This window comes from Culex quinquefasciatus, chromosome 3, assembly GCF_015732765.1.
Source record: "Culex quinquefasciatus strain JHB chromosome 3, VPISU_Cqui_1.0_pri_paternal, whole genome shotgun sequence".
In the NCBI taxonomy this organism is placed as follows: Eukaryota; Metazoa; Arthropoda; class Insecta; order Diptera; family Culicidae; genus Culex; species Culex quinquefasciatus.
In genome coordinates, this window is record NC_051863.1 from 61,362,551 (window position 1) to 61,379,073 (window position 16,523).

Genomic DNA, 16,523 nt, shown 5'->3' on the forward strand with positions numbered 1-16,523 from the left:
TTTTGTATTTTACTTTATTTTTGTTCCATTCTTGCACGTACACTCAACCCCCGGTGGTTGGTCACTTTTTCGTTTGACACTTTTTTAGTTTGTACCCCGTTGGTTGGTCAAAGTCAAACTAAAAAGTGACGAACTGTCACTTTTTACACGGCGCTCACGCACACTAACAAAATAAACGTTTAGTAGTGTGTGTGAACTCTGTGTAAAAGGGGTGTCAAACTAAAAAGTGACCCCGTTCGTTTGACAACAGTTGGTGTCAAACCATCGGGGTTTGAGTGTACGTTTGATGATGTTTGTAGCTATTGAAGTAATTTACGAAGGGTGGTGCTGGTAGCTTTCACATACATTTTGCAAAATCTATTGAGCAGGGGCATGTCAAATCTGATATCAAGAATTAATTTTCTTTAATGTAAGCGAGAATCATAAAGTTCTTCTAAAATTAATCAGACACAATTTTTAGACACGTCCTTTACATCTGATATAACACATCACACAAAGCTTTTTTTTTCATTTTCCAAACGCAAAGAAAATTTGTTTCATCCATCAGCCCAAATAACATTTTAGGCTTTATCAAAGCTGTCACAACCGCTTCAAAACCTATCATTCAAAACCAACATTAAAACCACTAAGTCGTAACAGCCTCCCCAGAACCCCGATAAACCTCTGTTAAAACCCAAAAGGTTGTCACGGCCTATTTATAAAACCTACATAGGAGTGCAAGGCTTTACAACTGAATCCTAACAACATCCTCAAAGCCTTGATAAAACCTTTTTTAAAACCTAGTCAGGAATTGAGGAAAAAAGTCATTTCATACGTCTTGAAACGTCTTATGCTAAATTTGTTTTATTTTGGCAAAAAATAAGTTTTTGTCTTGCCAAATAATAAAATAGAGATGGTTTGCAAAAATGGCGATGATAAATAAAAGATATTGGAGGTAATTAAAATAATTTAAAAGCTTATTTCTTGCAATTGGTGGCTCAATTTCAGCTGCGGTCTATCGCATTATTAATTATATCAGAAATTCAGCATAAATTAGTGTTTTCGTAAAATTTAAATCAAATTTCTCAGTTCTCTAATTTTTCAACAAAGATGGCGGTCAATCACATTCAATTAGAACACGCGTTTAGCGCCATATTTATGCACTGCTAATTGGCCACGTTAAAAGCTTTTTCAGGAGCTTTTGGTTTCAAGTAAGCTTTTCGCATGCCTCATGGCACTTGACAGCTAAACCACCCTTGGTTTTAAAGAAGCATGCGATAAAACCGTTTGGCATTGCGATTGGGTTTTCAAGACTCTCTTAAAACTTTCCTAAAACCTTGTTGAATGCCATTTAGCTCTTATTGTCACAAGGTTTTATGTCCGAGGCAAGAAAAACAATGTTAGAACCTATTAATTAGCTCTTGCTTAATGGTTGCGATGAATGTCCAAATAAAACTATTAAGCAATCAAGATGCTACCATAAAACCTTTATAAAACTAGGTGATGGCTAGTTGGTTTAAAAATGTTACTTGGGAGGTTACCTGTAACTGGGGCAAATTTTTAAACAAACAAACTATCCACTTTAACGGCCTACAGGTATTTTGAGATCAATATTGCAAGTTTCTACTCGAACCGAAGGCTTGAATAAAACCTTAAAATTCATTACTCATGTAATCATTACTACAATTAGAAATCCTGAAAGAAGCATTTAAAAAAACTGTTTTTCATATGATCATCATACTCATACTAGAATTACATGTTTTGTTCCACCGTGCAAGATGATGGATCTCATAATTCCTTAATTACATCAAAAATACGCTAAATTTAAAAAAAAAATCATCATTTTTAAACTACTTTACAAAATGTGCGATAGAGTGCATCGTTTCCAATTTCGAAGCTTCACAATAAAACAGCTTCAAAACCAAGTCAAAAAGGTACAAATTTTTTTTTCGGAGTGACAACAAACTTTTATTTTTATTTCTTATTACAGAACTACCACCTTTTCATTATAAAAATATATATAATTGGCAATTTCGATCAGATAACTTATGATCAGTGTTGCAAAAGAGTGATAGAAAAGCTATCAATAGATTATCTCTGCACCAAAAATATCCGAGAGTATAGCGGCCGTCACTATAGCTTGTGAGATCTCTTCTTGTGTCTCGTGATTCCCAGCGATGTCATTCTCTCTCTATCACTCCTTCCCTTTTCCTCGACTATGCGCTCTCACCGCTGAGTCTCTCAACCTCTCCGAAAAATGCAATGAGAGAACGCGAGATGGCGATTATGAGCCGACCACGCATGACGCCCCTTCAAACTGCGTTTGCAAAATTGGTTTTGTGGCGGCTTTTGTGGTTAAACGCTGTTGCGGTAGGATGATCGTGGAAGCGAGAATGAGAGAGAAAAGGAAAATGTCAATCGCGAGTGGATAAACACAAAAACGTGTTCGGCTATGTTCGGCGCTGAGAGTTTCAATGAAGAGAGAAGAGCAGTTGTATTTGAGGCATGAATATTCAGGCGAGATAATTGTAGTTGCTGAGAGGTGATATTTTGATATTTTAACAACCCTGCTTATGATTCAAAATTACAAATTATAAAAATTACAAGCTCAAATCACATGTCTAATGAATTTTTCACCCAAATTATACGACAACTCATGAGTCCAGCTTAAACAATGTCCAAGATTATTTCTTATCAGCATGATAGGTTAATAGTGACTACCCCAAGTATATTTTCAATTGCCTTTGTAGTGGGGCAAAAAATCTCATCACTCACAAACAAGTCATATTTGATAAAAGATTTATTTTTCGTCATTCACGTTCAAATTTAAAAGAGAGAAAAATATGGTCAAAGCCCGCCCCACCCTCATTCCCCATGCAAATTGATAACGATAACGATACACCCCACCTTGTACCAGGCAACACACCATTCATCCTAGCAGAAAGCAACCAAATAAGCCGCAGCATTTCCATTAATTGCGAAATGCATCCCGCCATTGAGCAAACCGAACTTGACTGGAAGTATCCGTTCCTAACCAGGGAATATCTGGAAGATGCCCTCGGGGAAGCAGCACAAAATTGCACGGTGGTCAACTTCACCGTCCGGCGAGCCCTGTCCAAGGGGGAAAATTTCGCTAGTGATATTTTAAGGATTCAGCTGAACTTGCGCTGTGAGAATGGCGATGAAAGGTGATCTGAGAAAAAAAATAATGAAACAAATTGATCAATGAAGTTGTTTTCAGAACGAAAACGTTTATCATGAAAGTGGCACTCGTCACCGAAGGCATGTCCGATATGCTGGAAGAGTACGATGTATTTTTTCGAGAGATTGTGTTTTACAGCAAAATTTTACCTGAAATTAAGGAAATCAGCAAGGAGTTGGAGTACAACGGAAAGTTGGCACCAGAGTAAGTTGGTATCATGCTTGAAGAAAATAAAATCCTTTAATTAAATTACCTTTTAGTTGTTACAAAATCAGCGCCAAACATCCTCAGCACTTCATCTTTGAAGATCTTAGTCTGAATGGATTCGTAGCAGCAGATCGAAGGTTAGGCCTAAGCTTCACACAACTTGAGCTGATTCTGGAGAAGGTTGCCAAATTTCACGCAATATCTGCTCACCTCTACGATAAAGATCCCGAACTCATGAAGTACCACCACTACCGCAACATCAACGAAGACGTCCAACACTTTTACGGCCTGTTCCGCAACAGTATGCTAAATTGTGCCGAAATGGCCCTAAAATGGCCAACCACTGCCCCGCGGATCGCCATGAAGTTGTTCAAGCTTGAACAGTCAGTGATCGCCAAAGGTTGCCAGGTGTACACGCTGAACAAAGCAGACTTCAACGTTCTAAACCACGGTGATCTTTGGGTCAACAACGTAATGTATCGGTACAATGCGGAAGGGGTGCCAATCGAAGCCATGCTAGTGGACTTTGCCATTAGCTACTTCGGATCACCGGCGATCGACTTAAGCTTCCTGCTGTTCACCTCGTCTGCGGACGATGTCACAGAAGAACAGTTTGATCTTCTTCTTCAAAGCTACCACCAAAGTCTGCTCGGAACCCTAAACCAATTAGGATACACCCAAAAGCTGCCAACCCTGCTGGACATTCAGGAAGATATGCTGCGCAAAGGATTCATCGGCGTGATGTACTCGTTTTTACTTCCGCTGTGAGTGATCGAGGACACGGCTAGTGCCGATTTGGGGAATTTGCTCGGGTCGAACGAGGAAGCCGTCCAGTTTCGAGGAAGTCTGTACCAAAATCCACACTATCAACGCAGGATGGAGTATCTGTTGAACTATTTCGACCAGAAGGGATATTTGGATTGAAGAGATGAAAACTATAACATGGTTTATTCTGTGAAAAATGTATTTTGTGTTTTTATTTTGTTTTTATATTATATTTACTACAATTGAAATATTCTATTAGTGCGCTGACCACGGGGAGGCGCAGTCTCGTTTTTGTATGATCATTTTTATTTCTTGTGTGTCGCTGTTTGTGCGATTGGGTGAGTGGTTATTATAAATAGGTGGAGGGATTTTATTAAATGATCATTATATTCATTACTACATTTAATTGATTATATAACAACACTAAACACATCATACAAAACACATATGAAACTGTAAACTAGAGCGTTTAGTACGGTATGTACACGCATCCTTCCTCCCCTGTATATTCCGTGATTTGTGATCCGTTCTCAGAATCCTCTCTGCGGTAAACACAACGCAGTAGGGCTGACCGCTTAAATTTTTGTAATACATTTTCGAGTGTTCTCGGATGTACTACAATTATTAAGGGGTAACATACATGTAGAAAATCACAAAATTTCATATTACAGAAAATTTATTACATCTACAAAAAAGATGATTTTCAATCACTCCTGAAAGTTTCACGAAGATATTGCATGCTTAAACTGTGAAAAACACAAAAATATTTTTAAATCTATTTTTGAAATAAACTTTTTAAAAATCGGCCATCGTCACCCAAGGAACATTTTTTTCCAGGAGTTCTACAAGAGCTCTTCAAGATAGCTACAGCATAGCAGTTTGGACCGCGGTAGGATAAAACTCTCTTCAAGTACTCTTCCAAACTCCTGAAGAAGTTTTGAAGAGAATTTTATCCTACCGCGGTCCAAACTGCTATGCTGTAGCTATCTTGAAGAGCTCTTGTAGAACTCCTGGGAAAAAAAATGTTACTTGGGCATGCACACTGGATCCGTTTAACGAGTCTTCACCAAAATTTTGAGCCGGTTCGGCCAAAGTAGTGTTGAGATATCGTGGCACCCGTTTTTTTTTTTGACACTGCTAACTTCAGATACCTGAATGTATGACAAAAGGTCGAAAAACAGAAGATCTAATGGACAAAAGGTTGAAAGTGGACAAAAGGTCGAATGAACAAAACGTCAAAAGGAACTCGAACTAAAAAAAAAACATTTTATCAAACAAAACTTTTTATTTGAGCCTAAATACACAAATAATTATAAGGCGATTTAAAAAATTTCTTTAATTTTACTTCTATATTTTCAAAAATTTAGAAGTCTTCTGAATAAAAACTTGCCCCCGGATTGAATTTTTAAAAAAGAACCGAATATATTTGAAAGAATGGAAAAATTCACAAAATCATTACGACAGTTAAAAATAGGTTTTTAAAAATAAAATTAAAGCTTAAGAAATATTATAGAAGTCGAACTTTTTTTTGAAGAACTGCTCATGTTTAAAAGAATGGAAAAACTCACAAAAACATTACGGCAGTCAAGAGTAAGTTGTTTTCTAAAAATAAAAATAAACGTCCAAAAAAACTCCCAAAAATATTACGACATACAAGAAATTTTGTTTTTAAAAATAAAATAAAAGCTTAAAAAATATTTTGGAAGTCAACCAATTTTTGGAAGAACAGTTCATGTTTAAAAGAATGGACACTTACAAAAATATTTTGACAATCAAGAATTGATTGCTTTTAAAAATACATACACACTTTCAAAATATTTTAGGTTGTTCAAAAATCAAATAAAAACTTTAAAAAAATATTTCAGAAGTCTAACTTTTTGTGGAAGAACTGCTCATGTTTGAAAGAATGGAAAAACTCACAGAAATATTTTGACAATCTAGAAAATGTTGTTTTTAAAATTAAACTTCCAAAATATTTTATAAATCGAACTTTTGTTTTAAGAAACTGCTCATGTTTGAAAGAAGGGAAAATATTACGACAATCAAGAATAGGTTATTTTTAAAAGCTTAGAAATTCAATTTTTGTTTTAAGAAACTGCTCATGTTTGAAAGAAGGGAAAATATTACGACAATCAAGAATAGGTTATTTTTAAAAATAAAAATAAACTTCCAATTTTTTTCAGAAGCCATGGAAATCTTCTCAAACACTGATTTGGGAATTATCCTGCTTATTTAAAAAAAGATCACTACTAAAAGGATGGATAAACCAAGGATTAACTCACAGAAAAAAAATCAGACTTGTTTGCAAGAATTTTTTTTTAAGATTTTGTATTAGTTTATAATTACAATTATTTGTTTCATTTTTTCACATTCGACCTTATGTCCTTTCGACGTTTTGTCCATTCGACCTTTTGTCTACTTTCGACCTTTTGTCCATTCGACCTCATGTCTTTCGACCTTTTGGCATTCGACCTTTTGTCCATTCGACCTTATGTCATTCGACCTTTTGTCGCACATCCCAAATACCTATATCTCGGCATGATACATCCAAATGTCTTCAAATTTGATTTGTTAATTGATGAAAATGTATAACGTCAAGATTCGAATTCCCGGACTCTTCGAAACCCGGACACTTCATCTTGTTTTATCAATTATTTGGATATAAGTTCGCATTATGAATGTCAAAACTGTGTTATTTGATGAATTCCTACATCAACTTTAATTTAAAGTTTGTTTAAACGCTGTAGTTAATGCCAAAACAATTAAATACAATAAAATTATAAGTTTACCAAAAATACGAAACATTTCACTTGAAATATTTCATAGGCGTTCGAAGCACCAAGAAGGAAAAGCAGAAATTTATGGTTTCGATTTCCTTAAGTTCTAGCAAATGTTTATATAAACTATCGATTGTTTTAATGTTAACAGCTTATTTGAGACCTAAAGAATGCCATTCACTAACATTTCAGTCCAAATTTGTGCGATTCATAAGTAAAATCGAGTGTCCGGAATTCGAAGCAAACGTGTCCGGATTTCGAATCAGTTTTTATCAGTGTCCGGGATTCGAAGCACAACAAGTCATTTTAATTTTAAAATTCTGATGAAAAATTGTTAGCAAAGATACATTTTGCATGCATTTTCTTGAAACTGACTGTTTATACTACGTCCTGATGATATTTCTACATTTCCAACTCATTACATGTTTTTTTGCCAGCTATAACAAAAATGATATGCTACTAAGTGTCCGGATTTCGAATCATGACGTTATTTTAATGCCCTGAAAACAGATTTAAAAAAAGTTGAAGTGTGTACTCATACCAAACTCCGACTTTTTTTGCCGATTTACATGTATGTAACCCCTTAATACTGACAAGCAAATAGCTGGAGCGTAACCTATTCACAAGGCTTTTCAGCATGCTTTCATTGCGTTTTTTGTTAGATTAGATTAGATCAAATTCGATTTATTTACTATAATTGAAATATTCATTAGATGTACAATTGATTGTTAAATAATAAAAATACATTGTAAACGTTTGATTTTGTATTTATACTGAAATCGGCCACTGTGAATCTTTTCAAATTTAGATTTTTGGGACCACAGATCGGAAAAAAATATTTCAGCAATAACAATATAGGGGGTAATGGGTGTACTTGATCTCTAGCTTATATCTCTTAAGCATACGGGTAAAAAATGCTAAGTTCTATACAATTCTGCGGTCACTGATCACTGTTGAATACACAAAAATTAAGTTTGTATTGAGTTACAACATTTTTAAAACTGTTGCAAAAAACCTCCGTGAAATATTCTTTCTTCCTTTTTTTTCTATAATAACAAAATAAAATCATTTAAAATATTACGTCTTATGCATAAATTGTATGATGAATTTATCAAATACAAACCCATTTGATATTGTCCTACTCGAATTTCTTTTAAATAACGCGCTTTTTGTAACTTTCCAGGTCTACTTTCAAGAGTGTAACAATGTATACACATTTAATTTGTAGATCACACATAAATTTCAAGGATACAAACAGAAATTTTGATAAGAAACATAAGTAGTTTGCTTGCATTCTTCACGAGTTATCAGACTTTTCGAAAGAGTTTTTTGAAAAAGTGATGATGTAACTATTTTTGACCATTGTACCGAAGTTTTCGCCCCCAAAACTCAATCGCGAGCAAAATTTAAAATTAGGGGAAGTTGTCATATGTTTGGCAGGTTAATGATACAGTTTTATGATAATTTTGATAATTTTTATTACTCGAAAGAAAAGCATGTTATAATGATTCTAATCATTGAATTTCTAAGCTTTCAAAAGGCTGACGCGCACAGCAAGTCGATAGATAGGTGTATAAAATAATTGATATTCAGCTTGGTATTGATAAAAAACCCAACTCCATAACAAATTTGAAATCTTCTACCGGTCCGCGTGATTCTGTCTAGTGGATGTTGATTTGAAGAGCGTTAGTTAGTTCCAAAGTGGCGTTCGTTGATTGCGGCCGCAAGTTGAGTATCGTTGATAAAATCCTCCTCAAACAGCTATATTTGCCCAGTCATGGCGTTTAACAAAGACGAAATGAACGCACCCAAGTGGCTGAATGGGGCGTTTTTCGAGAAAGTTCTCCGACGGTCCGAGGCGGATGATTCCGTTACCGTGGCGGAGTTTCAGACCACGCCCGGCAGTCGTCCGGGAGACCACTTTGCCAGCATCATATTTCGTGCTGCCGTAAGTTTTGTGTCATTTGGAGAGAAAAAAGAAATTTCGCTTATTGTTAAAACGATGCCCGAGCTTGAGGGACTTAAAAAGGATGTCCTCAAGGATGGTAAACTATTCGAGACCGAAACGATCATGTACGAAGCCGTACTTCCGGAAATGCATAAACTTTTAAGGCAAGCTGGAGATGACACCAAACTTGGACCACGGTAAACTTAGACTAATTGGCGTATATATCAAAAATTAAATTAAAATAAATTAATTTTCTAACAGTTTACTGTACTCATCCCAGGATCCAACATGGGTGATGGTTCTTGAAGACCTTTCCAAACAGAATTACGTAATGAAGGATACTCAGCTGAATCTAGAAGAGTCGAAAATTCTTTACGCCAAACTAGGCAGATGGCATGCTGCTTCTTTGTGTCTTTCGGAAAAGGTTCAAATCGAATTTAATTCTTAATTTTTTTTTATATGAATTATTGATTAACCTTTTAGATTCCCGAAATGAAATCGTTGGACTACAATTTGGGCGTCATAATGAATGAAAAAGTTGCTGAAGCATGGAACAATAACATCAACATTTTGGCTAAAATGTGCCTGGAGTGGCCTGGATATGAACATTTTAGTGAACGTTTGGTTAAACTCAGGAAACCTCTGCTCAAAAGGTTGAAAGAAATGTATACTGATCAAGATAACATTTACAACGTACTAAACCATGGAGATTGTCATTACAAAAACTTTATGTACCAAATACTGGATGGAAAAACTGAAGACGTAATGTTGGTAAGTGATTATTAGGGTGGGTACGGATTTTGAAAAGTTCTCAGATCAAGTTCTGGTGTGGTTCCCCTTGTAGGGCATATCCATAGGGACTCTCACGCCAAATTTCAGCTCATTTGGTTGAAAACTGGCTTGTCTCAAGCGAGTTAAAGTTTACATGAGATTTACTATGGGAAATTTTGAATTTTCGTTCATTCGCTCCTACAGGCCTGGAGGAAACATGTGGAAACTTCTAGGATAGCCAAAAGTGAGCGGAATCGTCTAGAGAACAACTTTCCATAAGAGACCAGGTCGATTCGTTTAACCCCCATCGAGCTCAACGGCAATACATCCGGGGTTTTCGGAACCAACGATTTTCCCCAGAAAAGCATCAAATTTTCCTTAGCATGCTATGAATGCTTGATGAACACCGCGACGCCACATGTCAAACAGCTACCACGTGGACTAGCATCGCCTATAAAAAATTACTTTTTATTACTTTTTGAACCATAGAATCAACATTTATGGTGATCCTGATACTATTTAGCTGTATTCTAAACCTCCAAATAAGAAAAAAAATGTTATGGTGCAAATTTTACAATCACGTGGTACCTGTTTGACATGTGGCGTTGCGGTATTCATCAAGCATTCATAGCATGCTAAGGAAAATTTGTTGCTTTTCTGGGGAAAACCGTTGGTTCCGAAAACCCCGGATGTATTGCCATTGAGCTCGATGGGGGTTGAACGAATCGACCTGGTCTCTTAGGGAAAGTTGTTCTCCAGACGATTCCGCTCATTTCTGGCCATCCTAGAAGTTTCTACATGTTGCCCCCAGGCCTGTAGGAGCGAATGAACGAAAATTCAAAATTTCCCATAGTAAATCCCATGTAAACTTTAACTCGCTTGAGACAAGCCAGTTTTCAACCAAATGAGCTGAAATTTGGCGTGAGAGTCCCTATGGATATGCCCTACAAGGGGAACCACACCAGAACTTGATCTGAGAACTTTTCAAAATCCGTACCCACCCTAGTGTTTATGCAAATCAAGATGAATATTGTAAATAATTATTACTTTGAATCGCAGCTAGACTTCCAAATCAGTACTTGGGGATCACCTGCCATTGATATCATCTATTCAATGTACAATTCAGTCAGTATTGAAACCAGAGACAACCATCGCGAAGAGTTGACCAAATTTTACTACAACGAATTTGTGAATGCTTTGAAAATGTTCGAATTTCAAGGAAAGATCCCTTCGTTGATAGATCTCCGCATCGAAATAACAAAATGCGGTCATTTGGGTATGTTTTGACTAACAGCAAATCTCGATTCAGAATAATGAATTCATGCACTTTTTTGCAGAAACGTTCCTCACAACCATGTTTCTCCCCCTGCTGATACTGACTCCGGAAGAAATGATGCCCCAGCTAGCCGAGCAGTCCGACGAGGCCATTCAGGTGGACTTTTCCGACGTCAAAGAGCAGGAAAAGCTGGCAGAGCACTGCTTCAAACATCCCAGATATACGGCTGTGATGAAAAAGTGTCTGCCGGTATTTGATAACATGGGATTGTTAGATCTGTAAGAATTTGTATGAAATATGAGACTATGGTTAATATACATTTTTGCAATTCCGTCGTGAAACTACTTACTTTTCCTGTCATTCTTGAACAATGAAAAAGCCTACTTTTCTGTACCAAAAATAACAGAATCGAATAGCAACACTTTTCAAAATAAATGCTGAAAAGTTCTACTTTTCAGCACTGAAATGGATGCTGAAAAGTTGAACTTTTCAGCACTTGTTTCGAAAAGTAATACTTTTCAACATTATTTTGTTTTAAACGGTTAATTGACAAAATAGATGAGCATTTGACTTATAATTCCACTCAAAGGGTGTTTTTCGGAATTGCAAAAAATGTTGTATGAACCTCTCTGCAAAAATTGATTTTTTCAGCACTTGTCATATTTATCCAACTCGGTGAACCTCGTTGGATAAATGTATGACTCGTGCTGAAAAAATCTTCTTTTTGCAACTTGTTGCATAAACTACTATTTTAATAATAAAAATATAATTTTAGTTTGTGACTTTTTAATAATTATTCAATTCCAATAGCAGTGTTGCGTTCCTCACGCGCTCGTGAGCGCTCACTTTTCGCTCATTCGTGACGTGGGAGCGCTAGCTCACGTTTGCCCGCGCCCACGTTTGCTCCGATTTTTTCAGCTCGTGTTTGCTCCACGCTCGCGCTCGCGGTCATTTTTCGCTCACGGAGCGCTCACTTTGGAAGTATCGCGAATCGTTTAACTTTTTGAGACAGTTTTTTGTTTTTCAATCCTAGTTAGATTTTATACTTAATGTAAGGTACGGACATCGGAAGGAATTGGTCAAGAAAAAAATCAAATGGGCAGCAGCAAGCAAGTCAGAGAGGGTGAAGAAAAGCCCCAAGAAATCGCTCTCTCTCCTTTGTTCTGCTGTTCGTAAAGCTGTTTCTTGACCCCTTTCCTTCCGATCTGCATACTAGTCTTAAGGCGCAGCATGTCAGTGGAAACAAGGGAAGGGTATGAGCGTGTGAACAAGAAGGACTGTAAACCTTAGAAAAACTTACAAAACAATGAAATAATTCAAGAAGATTTATGCTGGGGTAAGTTCGATTCAATGTTATATGCTTGGTTGATTAAAATATAAAATTAAACTGTTTTATGTTCCTAATCAGTTTGTTGGCTACCATTCCAGCGTGCGAATTAGAATGAGAAACCATTAAACAAAAGTCATTCCATTTAATAAATCGTTCAGTGCTTGGAAACGGCTGATCATTTTTATAAAGTTAATCTTTCTCTTTCTCATTCTAGAAAATAGGGTAAAATTGTTGAAACAGTTCTCTTTTTACAAAAAAGCCTCCAAATTGCTAGTGTTTGAAATAACCCATTTAAATGAAATAATAAAAATTGACATTGTTTTGTTTTAGCACATAAAGGGTGGCTCCTCTTCCGTCAAGTAGCGCAAAACGCTCCGGTGAGCGTGAGCGAGCACGAGCTACCTGATAGAAAATCACACTCCAGCTGGAGCGAGCACGCTTTCCGTGAGCGCTCGCTAATTCGCAACCCTGATTTCCAATAGTTTATAATTGAGGGTAAAATGTTTAAAAGTATATTCAACTTTTTGCTTAGTGTTTGATCATCCCTTTACGTTTCCGTTTTACATGGAGAGAAGGGTGGTTAAAATTTGACTTTTCATTCAATTACAAGGCTGAATTGTATGAACTGAACTGAGCCTACATAAATCTCGAATATGAGCCTCGATTAGAGGAAAGCCCAAGCAGTCCAAGTCAAATACATTTTCCATACGTTTTCCAAACGCCAATTTTGAGATTTTTATCCATTTTTGCGTTTCATGTCTACATCGATAGGGCGTACTTTGAAACTCTTAAATCTTTTTTGCCTTTCTTACCAAAGAAAGGTATAGGTTTTACTTTATGTCTGGACATTAATATCATCTTCGTAAATAATACAATTCGTCTTGAGTTTTTCTGAACATATTAAATGATATACAACACAAAACATAATATAACAAACAAATGAAACACTAACACAGGATGTGAAACCATTCTTATTTTTAAAAAATCAATTAAACTGTAAGAAAACGAAACATATTTTTAAAAAAGAACAATTCAGTGTGACATTTCAATTCCATACCTGTAGTTTTTGAAATAAAAGATAATATTTTAAATTCCAAATTTCGACCACTTCACGCTATCTGTCAAGCTGTCCGAGTAGAGGTGGGCAAAAAAAGAGCGAGCCGCTCAAAGAGCCGGTTCACTGAAAAGAGCGAATGAACCATGGCTCACAAAAAAAGAACCGCGGTTCTTTTTTAACTTCGGGATTTTGAATGAACCATTCCAAGATATAATAAATATAAATTATTGAATTTCGAACAAATTTTAGCATAAAATTTATTTTTGAGAGTTGAAAATGCTATTCCAAATTAAAATATAATTGCTTATAAAAAATAATCCCAAAATAACATTGCTGCCAAACATCACTAAAAAAATTCAAACTCATTTTCAGTTTCCTACTTTTCTTTGAAATTCTAAAAAAAATATGATTTTCGGAACAAAATAAAAAAAATCATTGTACAACTAATTGTACATTAATAAGTTACCAAAATACAAATTTGAGCACTTAAAATTGCTTAACTTGTCAAATATTACCAAACATCTACTTTAAGAAAAAAAAAAACTAAATTCTCTTGTCCGATTAAACTTAAGCGTTTAAAGACTTAATCGATTAAATCAGAATGTAGCAAAGAGTTCACAGAATATTTTCTCCAAATAAAATGCATCAGTTAAATTTTGGCAAAAATAAACGCAATTTTAAAATTGACCGCTATCTTCAAATCCTAGATTTAAGTTTGGATACCATTCAATTATTTCAACGTTTTGGTTCGAGTAGAAATCTTGAAATAGAGATCAAATTATTTATAAAAGTTTAATGTGAAATAACTTTGAAAACCATAGCATTCTAAAAAATAACCTTTTTATCAAAATTTTTAAAAAAGAGCGAAAGAGCCGTTCAAAAGAGCGGCTCTTTTTAATGAGCGAACGAAAATGAGCGGCTCCTAAAAAAGAGCGGTTTTGCCCACCTCTATGTCCGAGTGATTAAGAGCGAGTCCACGAGCAAAGCATACCCATCTCGCATCGACAAATCGGGGCAATGGGGCAAATCGGGACACAAAGTTTGAAGGTTCAAAAACGTCAAAAATCTTAAAAAGGCTAAAACTTTGGCAAAATTCAATTTAATTTCAAAATTTTGAAAGGGCTTGAAAAATGCATCCAAATGGATGGAGCATCCCAATTGGTTCAATCTAAAGGAAGTTATTGGCATTTTAGTGAAAAAATAGCACAATTTCCAACTCAAATTAAATCCAGATATTAACTCGGTTCGACGTGCAGCTTGAAGGGGACATCTGGGACTACCATCTGAGACTGAGAACGCTTTGGGTAAGGCAGTTTAACATATGATGTCAACTTTGTGTCCCGATTTGCCCCACTTCTCGTTGACCTAGACTGCTCATATTTTGGCCAGATGCTAGTTTTATATGTACAAACAACCCCTGAAAATTTCGGACAGATTGGTGAGGTCCAAATGACGTTCCACACAAAGGGGTATGCCATGTTCGTGGACTCGCTCTTAAATATTACTTTTGACTTTTAAATCCAATGTGTTCTGCAAATATAAAATGTATTGCAAAGCTATATTCTATATCAGCTATATTGAACTATACAGCATGCTGCAGTTATCACAACCTCGTGTTCACATGCGATTCTAACTAATCAATTTTATGCCGTTTTCAAGAGCTTGAGCAACAGTCTTTTAGTTGCCTTTTTCAAGTGAGGACGTGATCACAGAGAAGCGGGCTCAAACTTTTCCCGAGTTATGGCGTACAACAAAGACGAAATGAACGCACCCAAGTGGATGGATGGGGCGTTTTTTGAAAAAGTGCTTCAAAAATTAGGTAACGATGACTCTGTCAAAGTTACGGAGTTTACGACCGCACCCGGGTCCAAACCTGGAGACCACTTTGCGAGCATCATCTTCCGAGCTGTTGTTATATTTGAAGGCAAGGGTAAGTCGAAAGATATTTCGCTGATCGTCAAGACTATGCCGGAGTTGGAGGGTATAAAGAAGGATCTGCTCGAGGATGGACGACTGTTTGAAACTGAAGCGACCATGTACAATATCGTGCTTCCGGAAGTGCACAAAATGTTGCTAGCTGTAGGAGATGACACCGTTCTGGGGCCAAGACTGCATTACTCCTCAAAGGATCCGGTTTGGGTTATGGTTTTTGAAGATCTTTCTAAAAAAGATTTTGTTACTAAGCCAACTCAACTAAATTTGGATGAAGCAAAGATGTTTTACGCGAAACTTGGTAGATTGCATGCCGCCTCAATGTGTCTTGCTGAGAAGGTATGCGAGAAATTTCGGATATTTGATCAAAGATTTTCAATGATTGTATTGCAGCTCCCGAATATTAAGAAAATGGATTGTAACATCGGTACTGCCTTCAGAGGAGATATTACCGAAACATGGATTAAAAATATCGGCATACTGTCTAGACTGTGTCTGGAGTGGCCTGGATACGAGAACTATTTTGAACAAATCGAAAAGTACAAAACACAAATAATACAAAAAATAAGGGAGATTTACACTTCTAATAAAACCTCACTCTACAACGTTTTGAATCATGGCGATAGCAACCATAGGAACTGCATGTATAGAATTGTTGACGGAAAGACACAGGATATTATGCTGGTGACTTTTGATTAGATTAAAAAGCGCACCATTCCTTATCAAGACTGCAATCGTTTTAGCTCGATTATCAACTCAGCTGTTGGGGCACACCTGCAATCGATATCATCTACTCACTGTACCAGGCAGTCAGCGTCGAAACCAGAGACAACCATCGCGATCAACTGATCAAATTTTACCACGATGAATTTGTAAATGCCTTGAAAAAATTTGGATATGGTCAGAAAATCCCTTCGATGATGGATCTGCGCGTTGAAATAACCAAGTGTGGCCATTTAGGTGAGGTTAAGCAAATCTTGAAATTCTTTCGACTCTAAATCATAAAATTTTTACATTTCAGAAGCTTTCCTGGCTACAACGTTTCTACCGTGGTTCATGCTGACTCCGGATGAATTGATGCCTCAAATTTGCCAGAGCTCTGAGACAGACATCGAGATCGATTTATCCAGTGCCGAAGGGTGGGAAAAAATGGCCGACCGTGGCTTTCGGCATCCCAAATATGTCGAGGCAATCAAGAGATATCTGCCGACGTTATCGCGAAAGGGGCTGTTCGATGTTTGAGCACTGGTTGATAAATTAAAACAAAACAGAGGAAAAA

The 16,523-nt window shown here is 36.4% G+C and overlaps 3 protein-coding genes across 3 annotated transcripts; all 3 read left to right on the forward strand.

Annotated features, from left to right (window-relative positions):
* Positions 1 to 2,806: 2,806 nt before the first annotated feature.
* Positions 2,807 to 4,354, forward strand: LOC6043422. Its single transcript, XM_001858940.2, has 3 exons — positions 2,807 to 3,167; positions 3,221 to 3,385; positions 3,442 to 4,354. Exons 1-3 carry the CDS (start codon positions 2,854 to 2,856, stop codon positions 4,154 to 4,156), a joined length of 1,194 nt encoding a protein of 397 aa, XP_001858981.2. The 5' UTR covers positions 2,807 to 2,853; the 3' UTR covers positions 4,157 to 4,354.
* Positions 4,355 to 8,602: 4,248 nt separating this feature from the next.
* Positions 8,603 to 11,269, forward strand: LOC6043423. Its single transcript, XM_001858945.2, has 5 exons — positions 8,603 to 9,075; positions 9,140 to 9,302; positions 9,362 to 9,649; positions 10,709 to 10,925; positions 10,987 to 11,269. The coding sequence occupies exons 1-5, from the start codon at positions 8,708 to 8,710 to the stop codon at positions 11,205 to 11,207; spliced, it is 1,257 nt and encodes a 418-aa protein (XP_001858986.2). The 5' UTR covers positions 8,603 to 8,707; the 3' UTR covers positions 11,208 to 11,269.
* A 3,711-nt stretch (positions 11,270 to 14,980) lies between these two features.
* LOC6043424 lies at positions 14,981 to 16,523 on the forward strand. The gene is made up of 4 exons (XM_001858950.2): positions 14,981 to 15,583; positions 15,638 to 15,928; positions 15,988 to 16,204; positions 16,266 to 16,523. Exons 1-4 carry the CDS (start codon positions 15,053 to 15,055, stop codon positions 16,484 to 16,486), a joined length of 1,260 nt encoding a protein of 419 aa, XP_001858991.1. The 5' UTR covers positions 14,981 to 15,052; the 3' UTR covers positions 16,487 to 16,523.